Genomic DNA, 18443 nt, shown 5'->3' with positions numbered 1-18443 from the left:
TAATCTGCAGCAAATTAAACATGATAATCACAAGCCCCGCAACCTCCAGTTACCAGGTACCATCGAATGCAAATATTGATTTGAAATGTAAACTATCGATGCATATTTATTTGTGTGTACATACACTTGTATATAGTGTATACATAGTAGCAACACGTACTTGTCCATTATGCTACGAGGTGGCGAGAAGCTGTTAAGCAAATTACTACCGAATCTTGAGTAGATGTCTCTAGGCTGCGACGGGAATTTATATGTGTCAAATTAAACAAGCTTGCAAGGTGCAAATGTGGTTAAATTTATTTATTTATTTTTTTGTTTAAAAAAGACAACTCCCGCACTAAGAATTGCTCTTGTGTCGCGGGACTTTTACAAACATACAAACAACGGACACAAAGCACAACCAGACCCGAAGCAATTATTTCTGGATCGCACAAATAATTACTCCGTGTGGGAATCGAACCCACGACCTCCCGTTGCAGTGGTATCGGCGTGGCGACCTAAACCACTGCGCCACAGAGGCAGTCAAAATTTAGCAAAAAAAGTTTTGTGAAGTTATTATAAATGTAGAAAAAATATATATAGGGTTAAAACGTTATATATACTTACTAGTGAGTTGAAGAGTGAATAGTAATATAGAATTTTGGCAAGATGTATTTTTTTTTAAGGATATATTTTTTTCATTAATATCGACCGAGATCTATGCAGATGAAGCCACAGGCTACGAATGTATAAAGAGTTATGTAACAGGTTGCATTAAACATTCACCAATTAATAAAAAAAATACAAATAAACGTATCGATAGTTATGTCGACGAAAAAATAAAAAAAAAAAATTCTCAATTAAATTCAGGATCCCACTCCGCTGCTGGACAAAGCCTTAGGTCTTTACTCTATGTTTTATTGATTATTTTTAAAAGAAAGTTCAAACTGATCATAAACTAATAACATAGTACATTTATCTCAAGACCTCGCAATCAACAATCGCAATATACTCAAGTAAAAAAAAAACATATCACTTTTCCCTCACACCCTTGGTCCAAACCGGTACTAGATCAAACATGGCCGTCACTCATCTAACTCAAACGTAATACATCGCGCAGTGATTCAACAAATCCACCGTGTACGAGGGAAATCACTTAGCATATGACAAATAGTGGTACGGTGACACGCTTTTAAGATACATAATCATGCCAGCTTTGGGCGAATACCATGGGCTTACTGTAGTTAATCATTGGAGATGGGAGTACTACGGTGCGGCTTGTTTATGTTTTTACTAGTCACTTGTAACGTTATCTATACTCTATACTTAATATTATAAAGCTGAAGAGTTTGTTTGTTTGAACGTGCTAATCTCAGGATCTACTGGCCCGATTTGAAAAATTCTTTCAGTGTTAGATAGCCCATTTGTCGAGGAAGGTTATCTGCGGAGTAGCAACGAAAAATGTTACAAAAACGGGGAAAATTATGACCCTGCATTCTTTCTTATGAGACGCAAGCGAAGTTGCGCGGATCAGCTAGTTATAAATGTTTTTTTTTAAACTGGACTTATGAATGTCTTAAGCAGGCAGTATCGGAGACTACTCAGTCAACCAAAATGTTTTCAATACAGATTTGTAGATGTGAAAGCGGGACGGTATCGCAGACTATTAGTTTAACCAAATTGTTTCTATGCTTAATGAACACCTTTGTTATATTCTTGCCATATTTAATAACTTAAATCTGTTCTATCGAAATACGCTAGAGAACCCAGTTTATTTTCAGAATATTGCATTCGGCTGTTATAAAATACATCCATTTAAGTAAGAATTATTGTAATCAAAAGTGCACAAATACCAACATTTTTTATTTAAAATAGCTGACCCGCGCAACTTCGCTTGCGTCACCTAAGAGAATGGGTCAAAATTTTCCCCGTTTTTGTAACATTTTTCGTTGCTACTCCGCTCCTAATGATCGTAGCGTGATGTTATATAGCCTATAGCCTTCCTCGATAAATGGGCTATCTAACACTGAAAGAATTTTTCAAATCGGACCAGTAGTTCCTGAGATTAGCGCGTTCAAACAAACAAACAAACTCTTCAGTTTTATTATATTAGTATAGATTAGTATAGATTAGTATAGATATGAGCAAATTGCAAATACCTAAGTTCATTTTCTTTCTCCGCATTAATTTGTTGTCACACACGTAACATGTAAATACTTCAAAGAGAGATGTCGGTAATAATACGTGCCTGGTACGGTCCGGTGAGGGTCCTACATAATGGTCATTGACCTATTACCACACTTGTGCATATAACAAAATAACCTCATAAAATGTAATATGGATTTCACATAAAATATTAATGACTGTCTTTATTGTTGTTAAGGGGACATGCAGGGAAAAGTAACACAAGAATTCTTGACAAAAAAATTGACAAAACATTATTCACGTATTCCTGCATTGTCATCTAGAGAAATAGAAATATATTTTTTTACTGATTTTGCAATGACTTACGATGATTATAATTAGATACTTACAATTGTTATTAATATAAAAAGTACTTTTAAAAGATATCAAAGAAACTATTTATGTAAACTGAGAACTCCTAAGGAAACCCCTAACGAAATATGATCTCAAAAGTGTTTCACCTAATAATGAAACGTAAAAACACCCGCCTTTACTTTAGATAGCCAAGTTAAAGCAGTGGTTAACTACAACCACTATCGATAAAGTGAGAACTCATAGTACCTCTCGTTCGAGGTTTGCGAAAATCGTGCTTAAATAATGACAGAGTATGCGCTTAATGCGTCATCTGTATTCTGCGCTGAATCGTTCTGGACGTGGCTTAGATGCAATTTCCAGAATTTGGGATCTCCAAACTGGATTGTTGTCGTGTTGTTGTCATATTGACATAGATCCTGTTAGCTGGGTAATGGCGTTGCTTACTTTGTAAGGTGTTAGGTGAGTTAGTGGACGTCCTTTTGGGACTTTGCTGACCTCTGTTAATCGAAATGTATAAAATCAAAATCAAATCATTTATTCATTTAGGTCAAATGCTGACATTTATGATAGTCAATGATATTTTTTGTCAGTATTAAAAAGGGGAAATTCATAATTTAATTTTAAGAACCTTAATAAAAGAATCTTTCTTTTCTAAATATGCGGCGTATGAAACTTTAAATGTTGCGATGTAGAATATTTTAAGTTTACTGAGAACAATAACTTAGCCAATTAAATTTATCGAAGAAATCGTATAAGACTGATGGTTAAATTAAATAACAAAAGTCCTCAAGAAGCAATAATACTACATATATCAGTGAGTTGATCAAAACTATCATGTTTAAGTTGTTCTACGAATACAAACAGATAAACACAGATTAGTAATAAGACACGTACATTATTACGTCTACGATCGTCTACGAACCTCTACGGCGTAGCACCGTAGCACTGTAGACTCGTAGATAATGTTTATAACAATATTGGCTCTGGATTGCATACGCTGCGCCATATGCATTCAAATGTATTTGTATCACGAATATTGCGTTATTTTAATAAATAATATAAATAGATATCGTTTAATATTGAATAAATTTGTTTTAAATATTATTCATAAACCTAAAAATATCTATAATATTATTGTTATTATTAAATAATATTGTCAATTTGTTAAAAAATCAATCGAAATCTATGCCGTCTTTCAGTCCTTGCCATCTGCAAGATTTATTACCTATCTATCTACTTTTATTCTCCAAAGTCAAAATAAAACAGCAAGCCTGAAGGATACACGTTAAAATCGATTTAGTTGTTTCCAATATCACCACCACAAAGCAACACAAAATAGAAATTATTATAAGTAATACTAGTCTACTAAAATTCGAATCTACGTAACCAATTAATGCTCTCAGTAAAGGCTTAATTGACCCATGTAGGCTTAAAAACTTTCCTCGCAGATTTCCTCCGCACAGAATTAGATTTCGTTTTGTATAATAATGGCCGCTAAGCCGGGTACAAGTGATATATCATGTAATTTGAAAAGATTATAAAGTTGGATCGAAATGGGCGGGAATGAATGTAGTTAGTTCTGTAAAGTAATTTTGTAGGGCGACCTCGAATTTAGTTCCATTTTAATCCGTAAGAGGGTACTACATGTAGCGTCCTCTTGTGGATGATAGTAGAACTAAATTTGATGATGGTTGTAAGTTTTTGCAGCATAACAAAACCTTTTTTCTTACGTTAATATTGAAGTTAAAAGTGAAGTGCTTGATATTTATACTAATTAGGGTATTTTTAAAAATATATTTTTGTTGTTTGTTTTCTTTTACTTTTGAAAGATGCATAAAGAAATTAAAATACTTACCCTGACCTGACAACCATTTTTATTATCTGAATGTCAAATTTTTTACAAGAACGACAAGTAACTTAAAATAAGCATAATTCTACAAACGATATAAACCAAGCATTTCGCACCAAAAAGCACATCTTCTCGTATTTCAAAGCAAAACAAAAGCTCAATAACCTTCAGTCAATCCACCACGAACCCCACATCCGAGCAATCAAAGGAAACTTTTACTAGAACAAAAGAAAGTAAACAGAATACTCATTGGAAGTTAGCTAGTTAGCGCCCGCCCGAAATAGGGGATCGCGGTCCCCCAATATAACAAAGTTGTACTTGTTATTTATCTAATCCTAGACGCTCGGTGGACACACATTGTTGTATTGCTTTTAACGTAATGTGGGAATGTGACCAGTCACGCTCTGGACTACTGCCGGTATAACTTGCTGGTTTGTTTTTAATGTAAGTTTATTATATATGCTAGAATTACCTCTCTGAATGTGTGTTTAATATTATAGATCCTTTAAATACTAAATAACTATTCATAGATTCGTTTAAATATTTTACTTATGGCATAACTAATGACTAGTCAAATTATGACAGTCTCCGCGAACGATAGAACGAAAAACGAAAAAGATAATTTATTCTTGTTAACGTGGATGCCCGTGAAATAATAGTTAATAGGCTGTTTTAATTTATCATTAATATGGAATAAACACGCGTTTGTTTTTACATAAATTATGTTGTAGTGGAATATTTACGTCTAATGCCATTATAAACTATAATTCTCTACAATAACAGGTCTCTACAGCTTCTTTAGTTAAAATTGTTTCGCAGAAATTAAACGTACATTTTCACGTGTTTTCTTATAAAGTATAAATTAATTACATTCCACTAATGGACATTGCTTCAAAGAAACCAAAGTCACAGCATAACTACAAACGAGCGCAACACAATTTAGTGAGCATTACCAAATACAATACGAGTAACGTCCCAACAGAATGTGAAGTTAAACCCGCATTTCTAAGTATCTTTGAGTACAAAATCACTATATATTATAATATAAAGTCTTCTCGCCGCGTCTGACGGTCTGTTTGCTGCAAATTCAATATCTACGAATATCTAAATTGCCCTGCAGTTTTTTTTATTTATTTAATCGAAAAGTGGTCAACCTAGAGTCAAAGTTGTTCAAGCCACGGGCCATCGGCCTTTCACATGGTTTTGACTTGACACGTTTGACTTGCCCAGCGAAGCACGAAGACGCTCAGTTTAAATACTAGTAAGTGGTCAACCACCAAAGAATGGCCGCGTCTATTTATTTGCATTGCTTATTTACCCACAGATCGATTACGGACCGGTCAGCGTAATTGGCTATGAGCGCCTTAATTTCGTGCAGTTTTTACTAATAAATAAAGGAAAGCCTTGTTAAAGTTATGTGTAAAAAACATATAAAAACAGCATTTTAACCCAAGAGAAGTCGAGGCGGACCGCTAGTGTGTTATAAAGACATCCATTTGTTAGTGTCTCTATGAGTCGACTTTTCAAAGAGTAGCTTTTAACTAATTAAACTGAGTGTCCACTGGCCAGCTAAATACGGTGCAACGTGAAAGCGTCTGTAGTACAGTACGGTCTCTTTGATAAAAAATAAATGCTTTAAGACTGTTCACGTCTCGTATTCGTAGGATTTGTGTCATAGTATTTGTATCGTGTAAGGTTTTGAGAGTCCATTTATGTGATATGTTCCTGGAAGCTCCTTGTTTTGCGCCGTGTGTGAGCGAAGCGTGGTTGACTTTATATTCGTGTGGCATGAGGGTTCGTTATTCACGTCTGTTTGTATTTATATATCGATGATCACTGATAGCACATATGTAGAAAAGTTTAAAGTGTGTTCATAATTGTATTTAATAATTGTAACGAAACATGCTACTAAAATTTAATAAAAGGAATCAATATTCGTTATTGTGTTGTGTACAAGCTGTTTCAAAACATGTTTTAGATCGGGTTACCAATCTTATTATTTTCAATGTATACAGCTATGTGCTTTACTTTCGCTCCAAACGGGCATCGTGCATTATTCAGTGCCAATAATTCTGAATAATAATGAAAAAGTGTGTGTTTTTTGTCATACAGTTGAAACTAAAATATTGATTAATTAATACTATTCCCAATTCAGTTCGGGTTGAAATCCGGACGACTTGTCGAATTTGACCTAATGTAAATGTACCCAAATTAGGGTCGGCCTCATTTAATCAAATTTTATACAGAATAGTGATTAGTTTATTTAATAATTCAGCTTTACTCTATAATAGTAATTAATGCTTTTGGTTTAAATAAACCGTTGGAATACGTGATCAGTATGGCGTAGTGCATTTTGTGTCCGTTATATGAAATAGTATAATCAAACGATCTTTGCGTTACCTTTAATCATTTCCGTCACACACGCTGCCACAACGAAACAGCTAAATAGCGTTTATAGAATTAAGCAATGCGTTGACTCATTTTTTAATACAAAACAAGTCAACACATATTCTTAAAAAATACAGTTTCAATGTTATTTAGGTTTTCAATTTGAAGTTTAATCTTGCTTTATTAAAGTAAGCTTTACCCTAAATCCGTAAACATAAATCGTTAATAAACCCATAAACTGCGTCTCGTTGTAGGAATATTTTTCACTTAACACACGTTATCTTATCTCGAGCGCCATTGCCGCGAAGCGAACATCTCATGATCGTACTACCTCACAACTTTGTACCGTGTCATACAAAATATAACTGCATAGATACCACAAACTGAGACATTTTTGAACACAATATACACCTTTTTATCTATATAAGTAAAGGTATAATATGTAAATAGAATGCTACATTACGGTGTCATTTGTAATTTTTTGTCTACACCTGCGGAACGATTTACTACCATTATCGATTATAAATTATCGACAACTATTTCACTATCGACAAATTTTGTATGACAACCGATCAGTGCCTCTAGCGGGCGCTACAGGAATTAATTTTTCACTACACTTAAAATGTCAAACCCTCGATATTCGATAGTACTGTTCCGTACCGAAGGGTTGCCGATCGATTCCCGAAGCCGTTTGCCGCGGAATGATCAGCAGTGACGAGGAAGGCCTAAGCGTAGATGATCTGAATGAATACAAACAATAGCGGGTCGCGAAGTCCAGAGATGAGGCTTCTGTTTCAGCAGGACACAGAATGATGCTAAATAAAAAAGAAAATCCCATTAGTTCTATACAGTTGGTATGAAATTCAAAACTAGATGGGAAACTGTAGTGCAAAAAGATATGGGTGAGTGTGAGGTTTCCGAAGATGATGTCCAGGACAGAGCGAAGTGGAGGAGAAAGACTAGGAAGGCTGACCCCACTACCATATGGGATTCATAGCATGGAAGAGAGAAAGAGTTGGTATGAAATGAAGTTTGTTCCTAATTACTAGCTCGAAGTAAACACACTTGAGAATGTTGCAACAGTATTAAAAATCTCAACAGTACTTTTGTCGACCCGGGAATTGAACACTGGTGCTTGTTATCAGCAGTACCGCTACCGCTGGGATAATTTCATTTGGAATACAAAGGAAGGATCATCTTTGCTGAATTTGCGACATACATATAATGTTGGTGGAAAGAAATTTCTAAGCTTAATAGTTTCAAATATTTACGCGAATAGTATTTATTGAAAACCTAACACAAATGATATATTTTTCTAAATTAACAAAGGCTCACCACTTCGAAACAAGTATCGATTCGCTTATGAGAAGGAATTTTAACAGTTGTTCTTATATAGCTTTCATATAACATTATCAGTCGGATGGGGTATCTGACAATTAACCAATACTTTTGAAACAGGCTCGAAGATACTTGCCAAAAAATAACGCGATGAAAAACGAAAACTGCGTCTAGCTTCTAATAAATTGTAAGCAGGTAAAACTTAAACTTTACTAGTTAAGTTCTTATCCAGTTATTTCCAGTTACTACATAGCATACCCAAAACTAAACTGGTGCACTTTATACTATTGATATTGTCTAAATATTTGAAAGTGTACCGTCGCTATCTGTTGGCGCGCTGCCAGCTCTTAACTACTCAAAATGATCTTGCAAATGTACTTCCAATAACGTACAGCCTAATATTAGAACAGACAGCAAATGTTTGTATTTAGGATGTTCAATTTACAGAGAGATTTGGCTGTGAATTATTTTAAATAAGGTTAAATTAATAATAGTACCTGACAGATTACATTACATTATTATTAAAGGAAGGTCCAAACGGAGATGACGGGATGACCTGGATGCGTTCCTGGATAGCCGGACGCAACAATCGATCGAGGGGACTGGAAACTCAGGGGAGAGGCCTTTCCTCAGCAGTGGGACATAGAAACAGGCTCATAAAAAAAAATATTACGATTCGAAAATACAATATTACAGAAGCATACAGCCTTTCGCAAGATAATTAAAGAATGGCCCGCTCAGTTTATAAGATCAACAAAAAATCTTCCATATCAAAATACATATATGCACAATATGCACGTGCATTTGTTTGTCAGACAAATTGCAATTGTTAAATATGTAGGCAGTAATCTGACAGTCGTCTTAGATGTGATAATATAATAAATTATATGGACGACATAAGAACATTGCAAACGTGCAAGGTACGTCATAATCAAAAATCATAGGAATGTGTCATTGAGTAAGTGCGAGCGAGAGAGTCTGATAAAAATTGTACGTCTTTAATGTCCGGAGTACAGTTAATATTTATATCGAACTTGAATGGCTGCAGTAGAAATAAAGTTTTATTATTATAAATGCAACTGCGTCATAGTACATATGACCTATATACAAGAGTAGATAGCACAATAGTTTAACTGGATACTATTCAAACTGTAGTGTAACAACGATAAGCCTTAATTACACGATTACAGCACGATTCCTAGAAGTACTGCTGCGTTGTTAAATATTATTGTATGTTTGTGTGTTTGTAAACCGCACTATGATTATTATGGCTAACATTTCTGTACATGTAAATTACAGTAAAACTATTTGGGAAGTTCCGTACAAGTGAAAAGGTTTCGTTTATATTTAATTTAATTTAAATTTGTATTGCGTAGGTAACATGTTCATAGTAGAAATATATTTAAGCTATTAGAAGTAGAAATATACAAAGCTAGCCGGTGCGGTCAAAGCTGTAGCAAATAAAGAAAATGGAATTCAGTTTGTATTTAATGATTTTACGAACTGTATGAGCATTTCAGAAGTTTGTCAGAATAGTTGAATGCTCAGTAACTTATTACAGGGGTTTTGTAATGATAAAGATAGATAAAACAAGCATGTTTTAACAACGTCACCGTTTATTTTTGACTAGGGTTGATACAGATACTAACCCATTTTCCATTCTGTAAGAAGACCTTTTCTTAGCAAGGGGACAATAATAGGAATTTTGCCATCATTTTATAGCACTTCCGTAGATTTAATTGAATGAACCTACACATTGCGTTTACTATAATATAGTGTATTTACTCTGTTACATATGAGAACAATTAGTAGCATGTCCAAAAGGTTCCGTTTCAATAATATCTCGAAATAATGAGTTCATTAAAGGCAGTGTTGTGTAATTAAGATCTTAATTCTCGTACAGTGTGGCTGTTACAGAATTAACTTACATCTATTATGAAATAAATTTATGAAAATGTGTAAAATTTAATTACTTTCCTTAGTAGTTTATTATTGCGATTTACCTGAACGTGAAATTGTTAGCTGGTAGGTACTTAATGGTTTCTAATGTAATAAAATTGATATGATAAAGTTTGATTTAATTGTAAATATATGGTTTTACATACAATTATAAACATTGCTAAATACTATCTTCCTTAATTATTTATGTCATAAATACATGTTTGTATTCTTTTTTAAATGGAAATCTTATGATATTTTAATTCATATTCATATTAGATGACTTGAAAAAGTGAAATATTAAATCGCCGATTTTGAAGGTTATTATTATGTATTGTGTTAAATTGTTTTGCATCAATAATTATTATTTAAAAAAAAATGTTTTACTCTTGTAATATTATATTAAATGTAACTGCACGGTATTTATGAATAAATTATGCAGATATATTTTGCGTCTTTGAGAATACTCATAATTGTATTTATATTAAACGAACCAAAACCATTTTAATTCTAACTCTTGTGCATTTGCTATAGTTGTAAACAAAATAAAAAAATAATGCATTTGTTTTTTATCACAAAATATTTCAATAAAAATAATGGAAATGTTCATGAGTCTCATGTCATTATTGTACCTAATTTATCTAATTACATGCCGGCTCTAAAAAAGTTAACACATAAATTAAAAATGTATATTAGTAAAATAAACTGCAACTTAAACATTATATCTACAGAAGTAGATATTTTTAACCCCTCATTAAATTATTAGCAGCTTCCCTGAGAAATGTGAAAGCTCCCTCAGCAGCCTCAGACGTCCCACTGCCAGCAACTTTCAGTCCTTCGTTAGTTTTCTCCAAACCTCTATGAATGACTTGGTGGGCTCCTGTAATACAAACATACATACAGCGGTTATCAATACCTACTAATATTATAAAGCTGAAGAGTTTGTTTGTTTGATTATTTGTTTGATTGTTTGTTTGTTTGAACGCGCTAATCTCAGGAACTACGGGTCCGATTTGAAAAATTATTTCAGTGTTAGATAGTCCATTTATTGAGGAAGGCTTTAAGCTATATAACTTCACGCTACGGCCATTAGGAGCATAGTAGTAACGAAAAATGTTACAAAAACGGGGAAAATTCTCTCTTATGTGACGCAAGCGAAGTTGCGCGGGTCAGCTAGTACGTGTAGGCAGAGGTGTGGAATACACCCACGTTTTGCCATTAACAAGTTAGTCTCACGTAATAGTGGGTGAGCTTATACCAGTCACGACACGAGAGAAATGTTCTAAAGTCTACTATTGAGAAATCGTATCTGAGACCTTATGATGAGCAGTCAGACACACTACAAACCGCCTTATACCTACATTGTTTGGTAAAACAATGTCCGTTCATTTTACTTTCACATCTCTTAAATCTATGGAAGAAAAATGGATACACTTACTCAGCGCTGGTATAACTAAACCTCCCCTCAAATTATCAAAATAAGAAGAGTCTTCTTGCTGATCTTGTCTTGCCACATTCAACGGGTCCTTTAACCTCCCAAAAGATTGAGCTAAAATTGTTTCAATAATATTGTCAATATTTTTCGCTTCTTCGTAAACTTTCTTAGGATCTTCGATTTTAGAGGATTTATCTTCGTCTATACTTCTTGTTACTTTGCTATTATCTTTAGGAGCTTCTGTTGCAGCCTTGTCTGTAGGCTGAGTGACGTCATCAGGGTTAGCGTCAGTTCTTGAACTATCTTTTACATTATCTGCTTTTAACTGGTCAGCTTTATTGTCTCTTTCATTTTCTACTTTTGGTTGGTCAGTTCTTAAGTCATCCTTTTCTGTGGAAGGGCTGCTATTGTCAATTTTTGTTTCAATAGTAGTGCTTGGTTCTATTCTCGATTCTTCTGTTGCATCTTGTGTTGTCGTGATCTCTGTTTCGGCTGTGGTTCGTGAGCCATTTAGAATTATCTGAAGAAAAAAGCATATTTAAAGTCGGTGCTAGTGCACTTGTATTACAGCTAGGTACAAATGCCTTTACCTAACCTACCTACCAAATACCTTTTAATAATATTAATTATAGTTTCTGGACTCAAGGCCTAATTCTGTTCCTTCCCTCGTTCGGGAAGAGACCCTTGCCCAACAGTGGGAGAGGAACGGTAACAAAAATATGTACTCATTTTGTTAGCTTTGTAAATTAGTCTAAGAACGAATAACTTCTTAGTTACGGAAAATGTTTACATACTGAAAAAAAATATGTAACAACGTGACTCTTATATTTTAATTAATTTACTATTACTCCCTGCATGAAATCAATGTTCCGCGATATTCAAAACACAATTTGTATTCATATTTTCATATCAAATTTGATTTCACGGGCACTCGCTTACTATAATTAAAACATTTAATATTTTTTTGTTTTAACTTTATTGAAAGTCATTTGAGTTTTTGTGATGATTTCCAAAATATGAATACAATATCGTATTTTTATAATCCATAGAAAGTAATAACATAAAATTGGTGATTCGTTTGAATGTGTTATTCCAAGCACGGGTATATTTAGATTTTTTTTTCTCTTGAACAAAGAGCACGAATATCTTTTAACAATTTGCAGTTTCTAAACGGATAAGTGTCTATTAACAACTGAAATTTGACTTCATACGTGAAAGTTAATTCATAATCAACCAGCACTTCAAAAACGTATACAATAAATCATACCTTTTATTAACTTAACAAAACATTACTTTTCAACTCAAAAACTAAATAAACTTTAACAACAAACTAATTAAAACATTATAAAACATACAAACCGCTATAAAAAGTAAACACAGAGACACTCGAAACATTTTTATATATTTTTCTATTCCTTATACTTATTACTCAACGGCAGTTTAAATACTACTACGGACCGATCGGTGACTGCGTTGCGCGTGCGAGCCTGATGTAAATTAACTGTTTATTACACTTTATGTTTCACTTAATACACTCATTGTTTTCATGATTAAGTACATGAGTATAGGTATTTAAATTTTTATACTTATTGATTTAATCATTGAAATAAAAATATGAAAATATAAGTGATAACGTTTTTAACAGCTATGTTCAGTCTTAGTAGTTGTAGGTACACCATGCACTGTGAACACCTTTTTTTAAATATTCTTTTAAAAACAAAGGTATGGAAGATAGCTAGAAAATCTTCTGCTGATTAGTTTTTAAAGGTCAACAAATACGACTATAACGTTAATGATGTTTGAATATAATAAGAATTTTGTTTAATTTTTTTTCTATGGTACACTCATTTTCTCTTGTACAGTTCACGAAGAATTACGAAGCATATGACAGTTTCTCCGTTCTATAAGGCTACTAATAAAAAAAAATAACATTTTACGACCAATGCCCGGTTTCTGAGTTCATTTAGCGATAGTTTATCTATTCAATTGCGTTTTTTATTATGATTTTAAACGCTATTGAATAGATAACCTCTAAATGTACCAGAAACCGGGTAAATAAGAATAAATTCCTTTAAAAACCCACAATAGGTAGACCAAACCAACGTTAAAAAAGAAGTGAGTAACGTAAAAATATCATGAGGGTATCGTAGCAGGTGTGTTGTAATAAATACACGTAAAGCTTGGATTACAGCCAGTTGACGTTTTCCGCTGATATGGGTGCCTGTACCGTCAGCAAAACGTTTATTAAAACTGGACTTAATGCGTATATTATTTAGTATTGTTCTATGTTTAGTATGTTGTGAGTAGGTATAGTATGCTACTGATGGAAGCAGCTCTAGTTGTTAGCGAATTGCAAGTTTTAAGAGTTGTTAGGAGTTAGGAATGTGATATGTTGATTGATATAACTTTTGAATTAATATATATGTTGTATAAATTATAATGACATATAGAGTAATCGGAGAACTGTAGTGCGATTCTCTATCTTTGTCATATGTCGACAATCCGCCAGTTATCGAAAATTCTTGTATGAAAATCTGATCTCGATATTCGATAATGCCGACTGTAGAAAAACATTCTACGAATGCAATACGAACATTTTACATTTTCTATTAAGACACAGTAAAACATACACATTTGGTTAGTATATTAGTATCTAATGTAAAAGTTACCAAGTAAATTCTAACATTTTTATCATGTCATGTCGGAATACAAGCACAAGTCGGAAATAGTAATTTCGAATAAGGAAAGATAGACTAATATACTGTAATTTACAAGCTTCAAAACTGAATCCTTGCTTTAAATGATCTTATGGTTACAGCCAATATGACTCCTCCATCCATGTACCTACAGACGCAAATACAGCCTCTTAACACGTATTTAAACCCCTTGTACCATTTAGCAGGTAAATAAAGAATCATATACCGTAAACAATACATAACAAACCAAAAAACGTAAGTCAAAAACTAAAAGCACTGGGCGTAAACAACACATCTCTTATTAATGGTGGCGTGTTTTTTTCTGTGGGTACACAGCAAAGCGCATTCGTTCGTATCTATTCATCATTTAATTTACATTTGAGCGGCCGCAGTACCGTTGTTTCGTAGTGCTTTACAGAATAACGCTGAAAGTGGATGCGAATTTTCGGTTTGGTTAACATTTTTTTCGAGTAGTGATTAAATGAAAAAGAATTTCGATACGTATATTAATATTTTCTTACACACATAATATCATATATCACTGATATAAAAGTAATTTTCAATGTTCCTGTCTACGATTGAGAGTCAAAACCAGAAAAAAATCAATAAGTACTAAGTAGCGTTTTTTACCCTATTCGGGAATATAATCTGAGGCCTTGAAGATAGCAGTTACAAACACTATTGAACCAGACAGAAACAGCTTACTTAAGAGTTTTGTAAAAATAGAAATTTAACGATTTTGACCATTTTAATGACGACATCTAGCACGACGAGCAACTGCCCCCTTGTCGGATAAGGGTCTTTTCCCAGAATGTGGGAGGGGATAGGCCTTGAATCTAAGGCCAAGCAGGGTTTGGGAATATTGCATCATTTCAGTATTAACCAAATAATTTTTACTAAAAAGTCACGTACCAAGTTTTCACACAAGAGTATGTTACAACAGAATTCTGCGCTCTATACGTTTTTGTTTCGACATGAATGTGTAAAATATTAGTTTGGAATCGATGGGCTCGAATCCCAATTCGCGCCTTTCGCATCGCAAACAAAGGACATGCATACCTATTGTGATATTATGCTGCATGTTTTTGTATGGAATTTTTAACTACATAGAGCTAGTGATTGGCTTCCAACGAGTTAATGAATGAATTTGATTGACGGAGAATATTGGACGATAGCTTTTACGATGTGCGACTTTTATGACATTTTTAGTATTAACGCAATTATGTAGTTACTTATACCTTATTTTGTAAAATATACGCGACATAAGTTAAAATAAGTTTCTAAGGAATTTACCGGGTGGCGTTCCTTCTTCCATAGGGGTAGGTAGTACCTACCCCTATGGAAAAAGGATTGTGTGTTTGTATGAATATACTTAAAAGAAAGAACTGACTTGACTGGTAATTTACTTAGGTACTATAAAGGGCGACATGACATTTATCCGAAAACTCCACAAACTACCTTTTTTTCTTGCTTAATTTTTCATTTTAATTTTATACTCGACTACATCTTACTTGACTTTATTCTTTAATTATATATTGAATTTCCTTTATTTAGATGTCTAAAGTTTCTTTTCAATGCATATATTTTAGCTACATCTAACTTCCTTAACTGAAATGCACATGATAAATTACGACTGCCCTAAAAGTATTCTACTTTTTGTTCGATCGGGAACAAATAAAGTGGTATAGGTTTTCCAAGAAGCCTTTTCCCATCAAACATATGGCTTAGAAAAGTCCATCCCACCGCGGATCTGACACGGAATGGGCGTTACCGGGAATCGATGAGTCAGTGGGTTCGATTCCGCCCCGCCTAATAAAACAGATACGCTTGCAGAGCACTTTAAATGAATGGATACAAAAACTATTTATCGGGAGTTTTCGTTCTGCACTAAATTCAGACTTTGGCTTGAACAAAAACTGGTCACATTCAATACCCTTAAATCCGTGCAATTTTTCGGCCAAGTTAATATAAAAAAATACGAAACATACATGAAACATAGTTGGATATATTTTTTTCATCCAAAACTGAAAAAAAGTCTTATAAAAACTGAACAAGCAGAAAACATTCTACCTACACAATATACGAGTATAACTAGATGATATTTTTTTCTTTGACTATTTAGTTTGGTTAGTTCAGTATGCAATATGCAATGCCGACGCAAACCGAATCTCGTAGTATTCGTCAAATTATGTCAATGCTGAAAGCGACACCCAAGATTCACTTTGAAGTGTGTTCGATACAAATTACGTGTGTACATTTCACCTAGAATGCTAAACAAGGAGTAATGTGACACTGGTTTACCGATATCGATAGATTTATTAAGTCAAATATTTTACCAGTTAGGTTGATACATATAAAATTGTAGTGCCCCGATTGATTAGATTGTTGATTCTTTTACAAAAATAATAAATAATTGTAACTAAAACGAAATGCAATAACGTGTCAAAATCAGTTAAGTAATGTGTAATTAAGTAACTTTGATATGACTGAGTTAAACAACAAATTTTAATAAAAAGTACGCCAGATCCAGCTCCTATTGTAATGTGCCTCCAGATGGATCTAACTAATGCGTAATCTCTTAACTACATCAACTTTTTTAGGCGAGGAATAATACAAATCCGTGTTATTCCTATTTGTTTAGAACAGGTCATAGGTCGGTCGGTCAGAATAAAGGTCTAAGAAAATTTATATCGATACTTCTTTCACCTCATCACTATTTCTCATACGGTTACCATTAGACGAAGCTTATTTAAAGAGACTAGGCACACTTGTACGCTGAGAACACAGGGCTTTGACGATGATAACCGGCAAATTGGTTTGAAGAACTGACAGCTCCTTTGAGACACTCGTACTAAGGTACAGACGGTGTCTTAGCAGTACTCACGACAGATTTTGGTACAGTTTCAATATAATATATGGAGGGCTGTATTGCTAAAATAGTCTGTAAGGACTTTATTTGGTGTATACAGTATGACTGGTGAGATACCTTCAATACTTATGGAGAGTACTCGGTACTCGATTCTCGTTAACTTAATTTTTTATCGAAATTTCTCTAAAAATAAGTGAAATTTGGACGACACGCTTTACTAGTTTTGTTGCTAAGACAAGCTGTCAAAAATGGACTCGCCCTACATTCTGTGTTGATAGCGCAATGCGCGCCGCGTGCGTTCGCGCGGTGTCCAATTACCTATTCCGCAGTTAAATACTGGACTCTCGGTGTACTGTGTACGAAGTTTACTAAGAAGTTATGTAATATTTAGTTTTTATGTTATTTTATTTCATGATATATGTTCGCATACTATCACGTCCTCAAATATTGAAGGTATCTCACCAGTCATACTGTATATGAGGTGTGTTATGTGTATTCACACTCAAAAATTAATAATTTAGACAAGTAATCAAAATATTAGCATATTCACATACACTTGCTGTTGTTTATTTTTGGATTGGCGCCGGCTCGTTGATAGTGTGCTGACATTTTGACCGAGTTGATCCTTTATACCCTCTTCTTTCTTAGTTTTCTAATAAGCGATGAAAATATTGCACACGCAGTGCACACGAGTGGATGAGGGCACGTTAACCGTTACATCAGCTTATCTTATCTCCTCATCGCAACTCATCGCTAACTTCGCGGCCTCTAGTTCTGTGAATGTACATTATTAGATACTTTGTGACGCATTTGCGGTGTAATTATCTACTAATTATTTTCTTTTTTTTATAAAAAATATGAATACTCACTTGTTGAAAAACAAGCTTTTAAACCTACATTTAAAAAAATGGCGTGTCATAGTGTAGGCGTACCTTAGTCTTAACTGTTTCATATCTATTGCAATTGATAGAAAGCATTTATTAGAGATGGTTATGATCGATAGTTTTAAAATTTGTCCATATAATATTTCTGATTATATGCTCATCCATTCATAATTGGTTATTGGCACAGCTACCTCAAACATTTTTAACTTCTAGCTCAGTGGAAAGATTCCGCCGTAGAACGACAGCGTGCAAAACAAAGAGATATTTTCTATTGTTTTTTGGTACGAAGAAAGCAAAAATTATCACGAAATTAGTAATTTTTGCGTATTCCAAAATACTCGCATAAATTAAGAATATGTAGTCTGAAACCAGTAAGTATGTAGTCATAAACCGTACGCACAGAAAGTAGTGGCAACGAAACTAATTAACAAGTTGGACTCGACAGTGCTCAGAGATTTCGTTAGCTAAACAGCTATTTTTGTTCGACTTCGCCTCCCTTCCTCGTCTACTACGCACTTTATTACTTAAACATGAGTTTGTGTTTATTTATCTGTAGTAAAATAACAGT

The 18443-nt window shown here is 33.8% G+C and overlaps 1 protein-coding gene across 1 annotated transcript; it reads right to left on the bottom strand.

The window, feature by feature from the left end:
- Positions 1-10114: 10114 nt before the first annotated feature.
- On the bottom strand, positions 10115-12940 carry LOC142980540 (uncharacterized). The gene is made up of 3 exons (XM_076125977.1): positions 12786-12940; positions 11430-11946; positions 10115-10871 (listed from the first exon to the last, which is right to left on the bottom strand). Exons 1-3 carry the CDS (start codon positions 12819-12821, stop codon positions 10735-10737), a joined length of 690 nt encoding a protein of 229 aa, XP_075982092.1. The 5' UTR covers positions 12822-12940; the 3' UTR covers positions 10115-10734.
- Between the last annotated feature and the right edge of the window lie 5503 nt (positions 12941-18443).

The sequence above is a fragment of the Anticarsia gemmatalis genome, chromosome 18 (assembly GCF_050436995.1).
Source record: "Anticarsia gemmatalis isolate Benzon Research Colony breed Stoneville strain chromosome 18, ilAntGemm2 primary, whole genome shotgun sequence".
NCBI classification, from domain to species: Eukaryota; Metazoa; Arthropoda; class Insecta; order Lepidoptera; family Erebidae; genus Anticarsia; species Anticarsia gemmatalis.
Note: the sequence above shows the minus strand (reverse complement) of the source record. Positions and strands in the feature narration are given on the sequence as shown.

Bases quoted from the DNA above. Each gene is read 5' to 3' on its own strand.
- LOC142980540 (XM_076125977.1), bottom strand. From the start codon at position 12,821: ATGTTTCGAGTGTCTCTGTGTTTACTTTTTATAGCG. The intron at 11,947-12,785 runs GTTTGTATGTTT...TTTTTTCTTCAG, and splicing joins TGTGTTTACTTTTTATAGCG to ATAATTCTAAATGGCTCACG. The intron at 10,872-11,429 runs GTAAGTGTATCC...TTTGTATTACAG, and splicing joins TTTAGTTATACCAGCGCTGA to GAGCCCACCAAGTCATTCAT.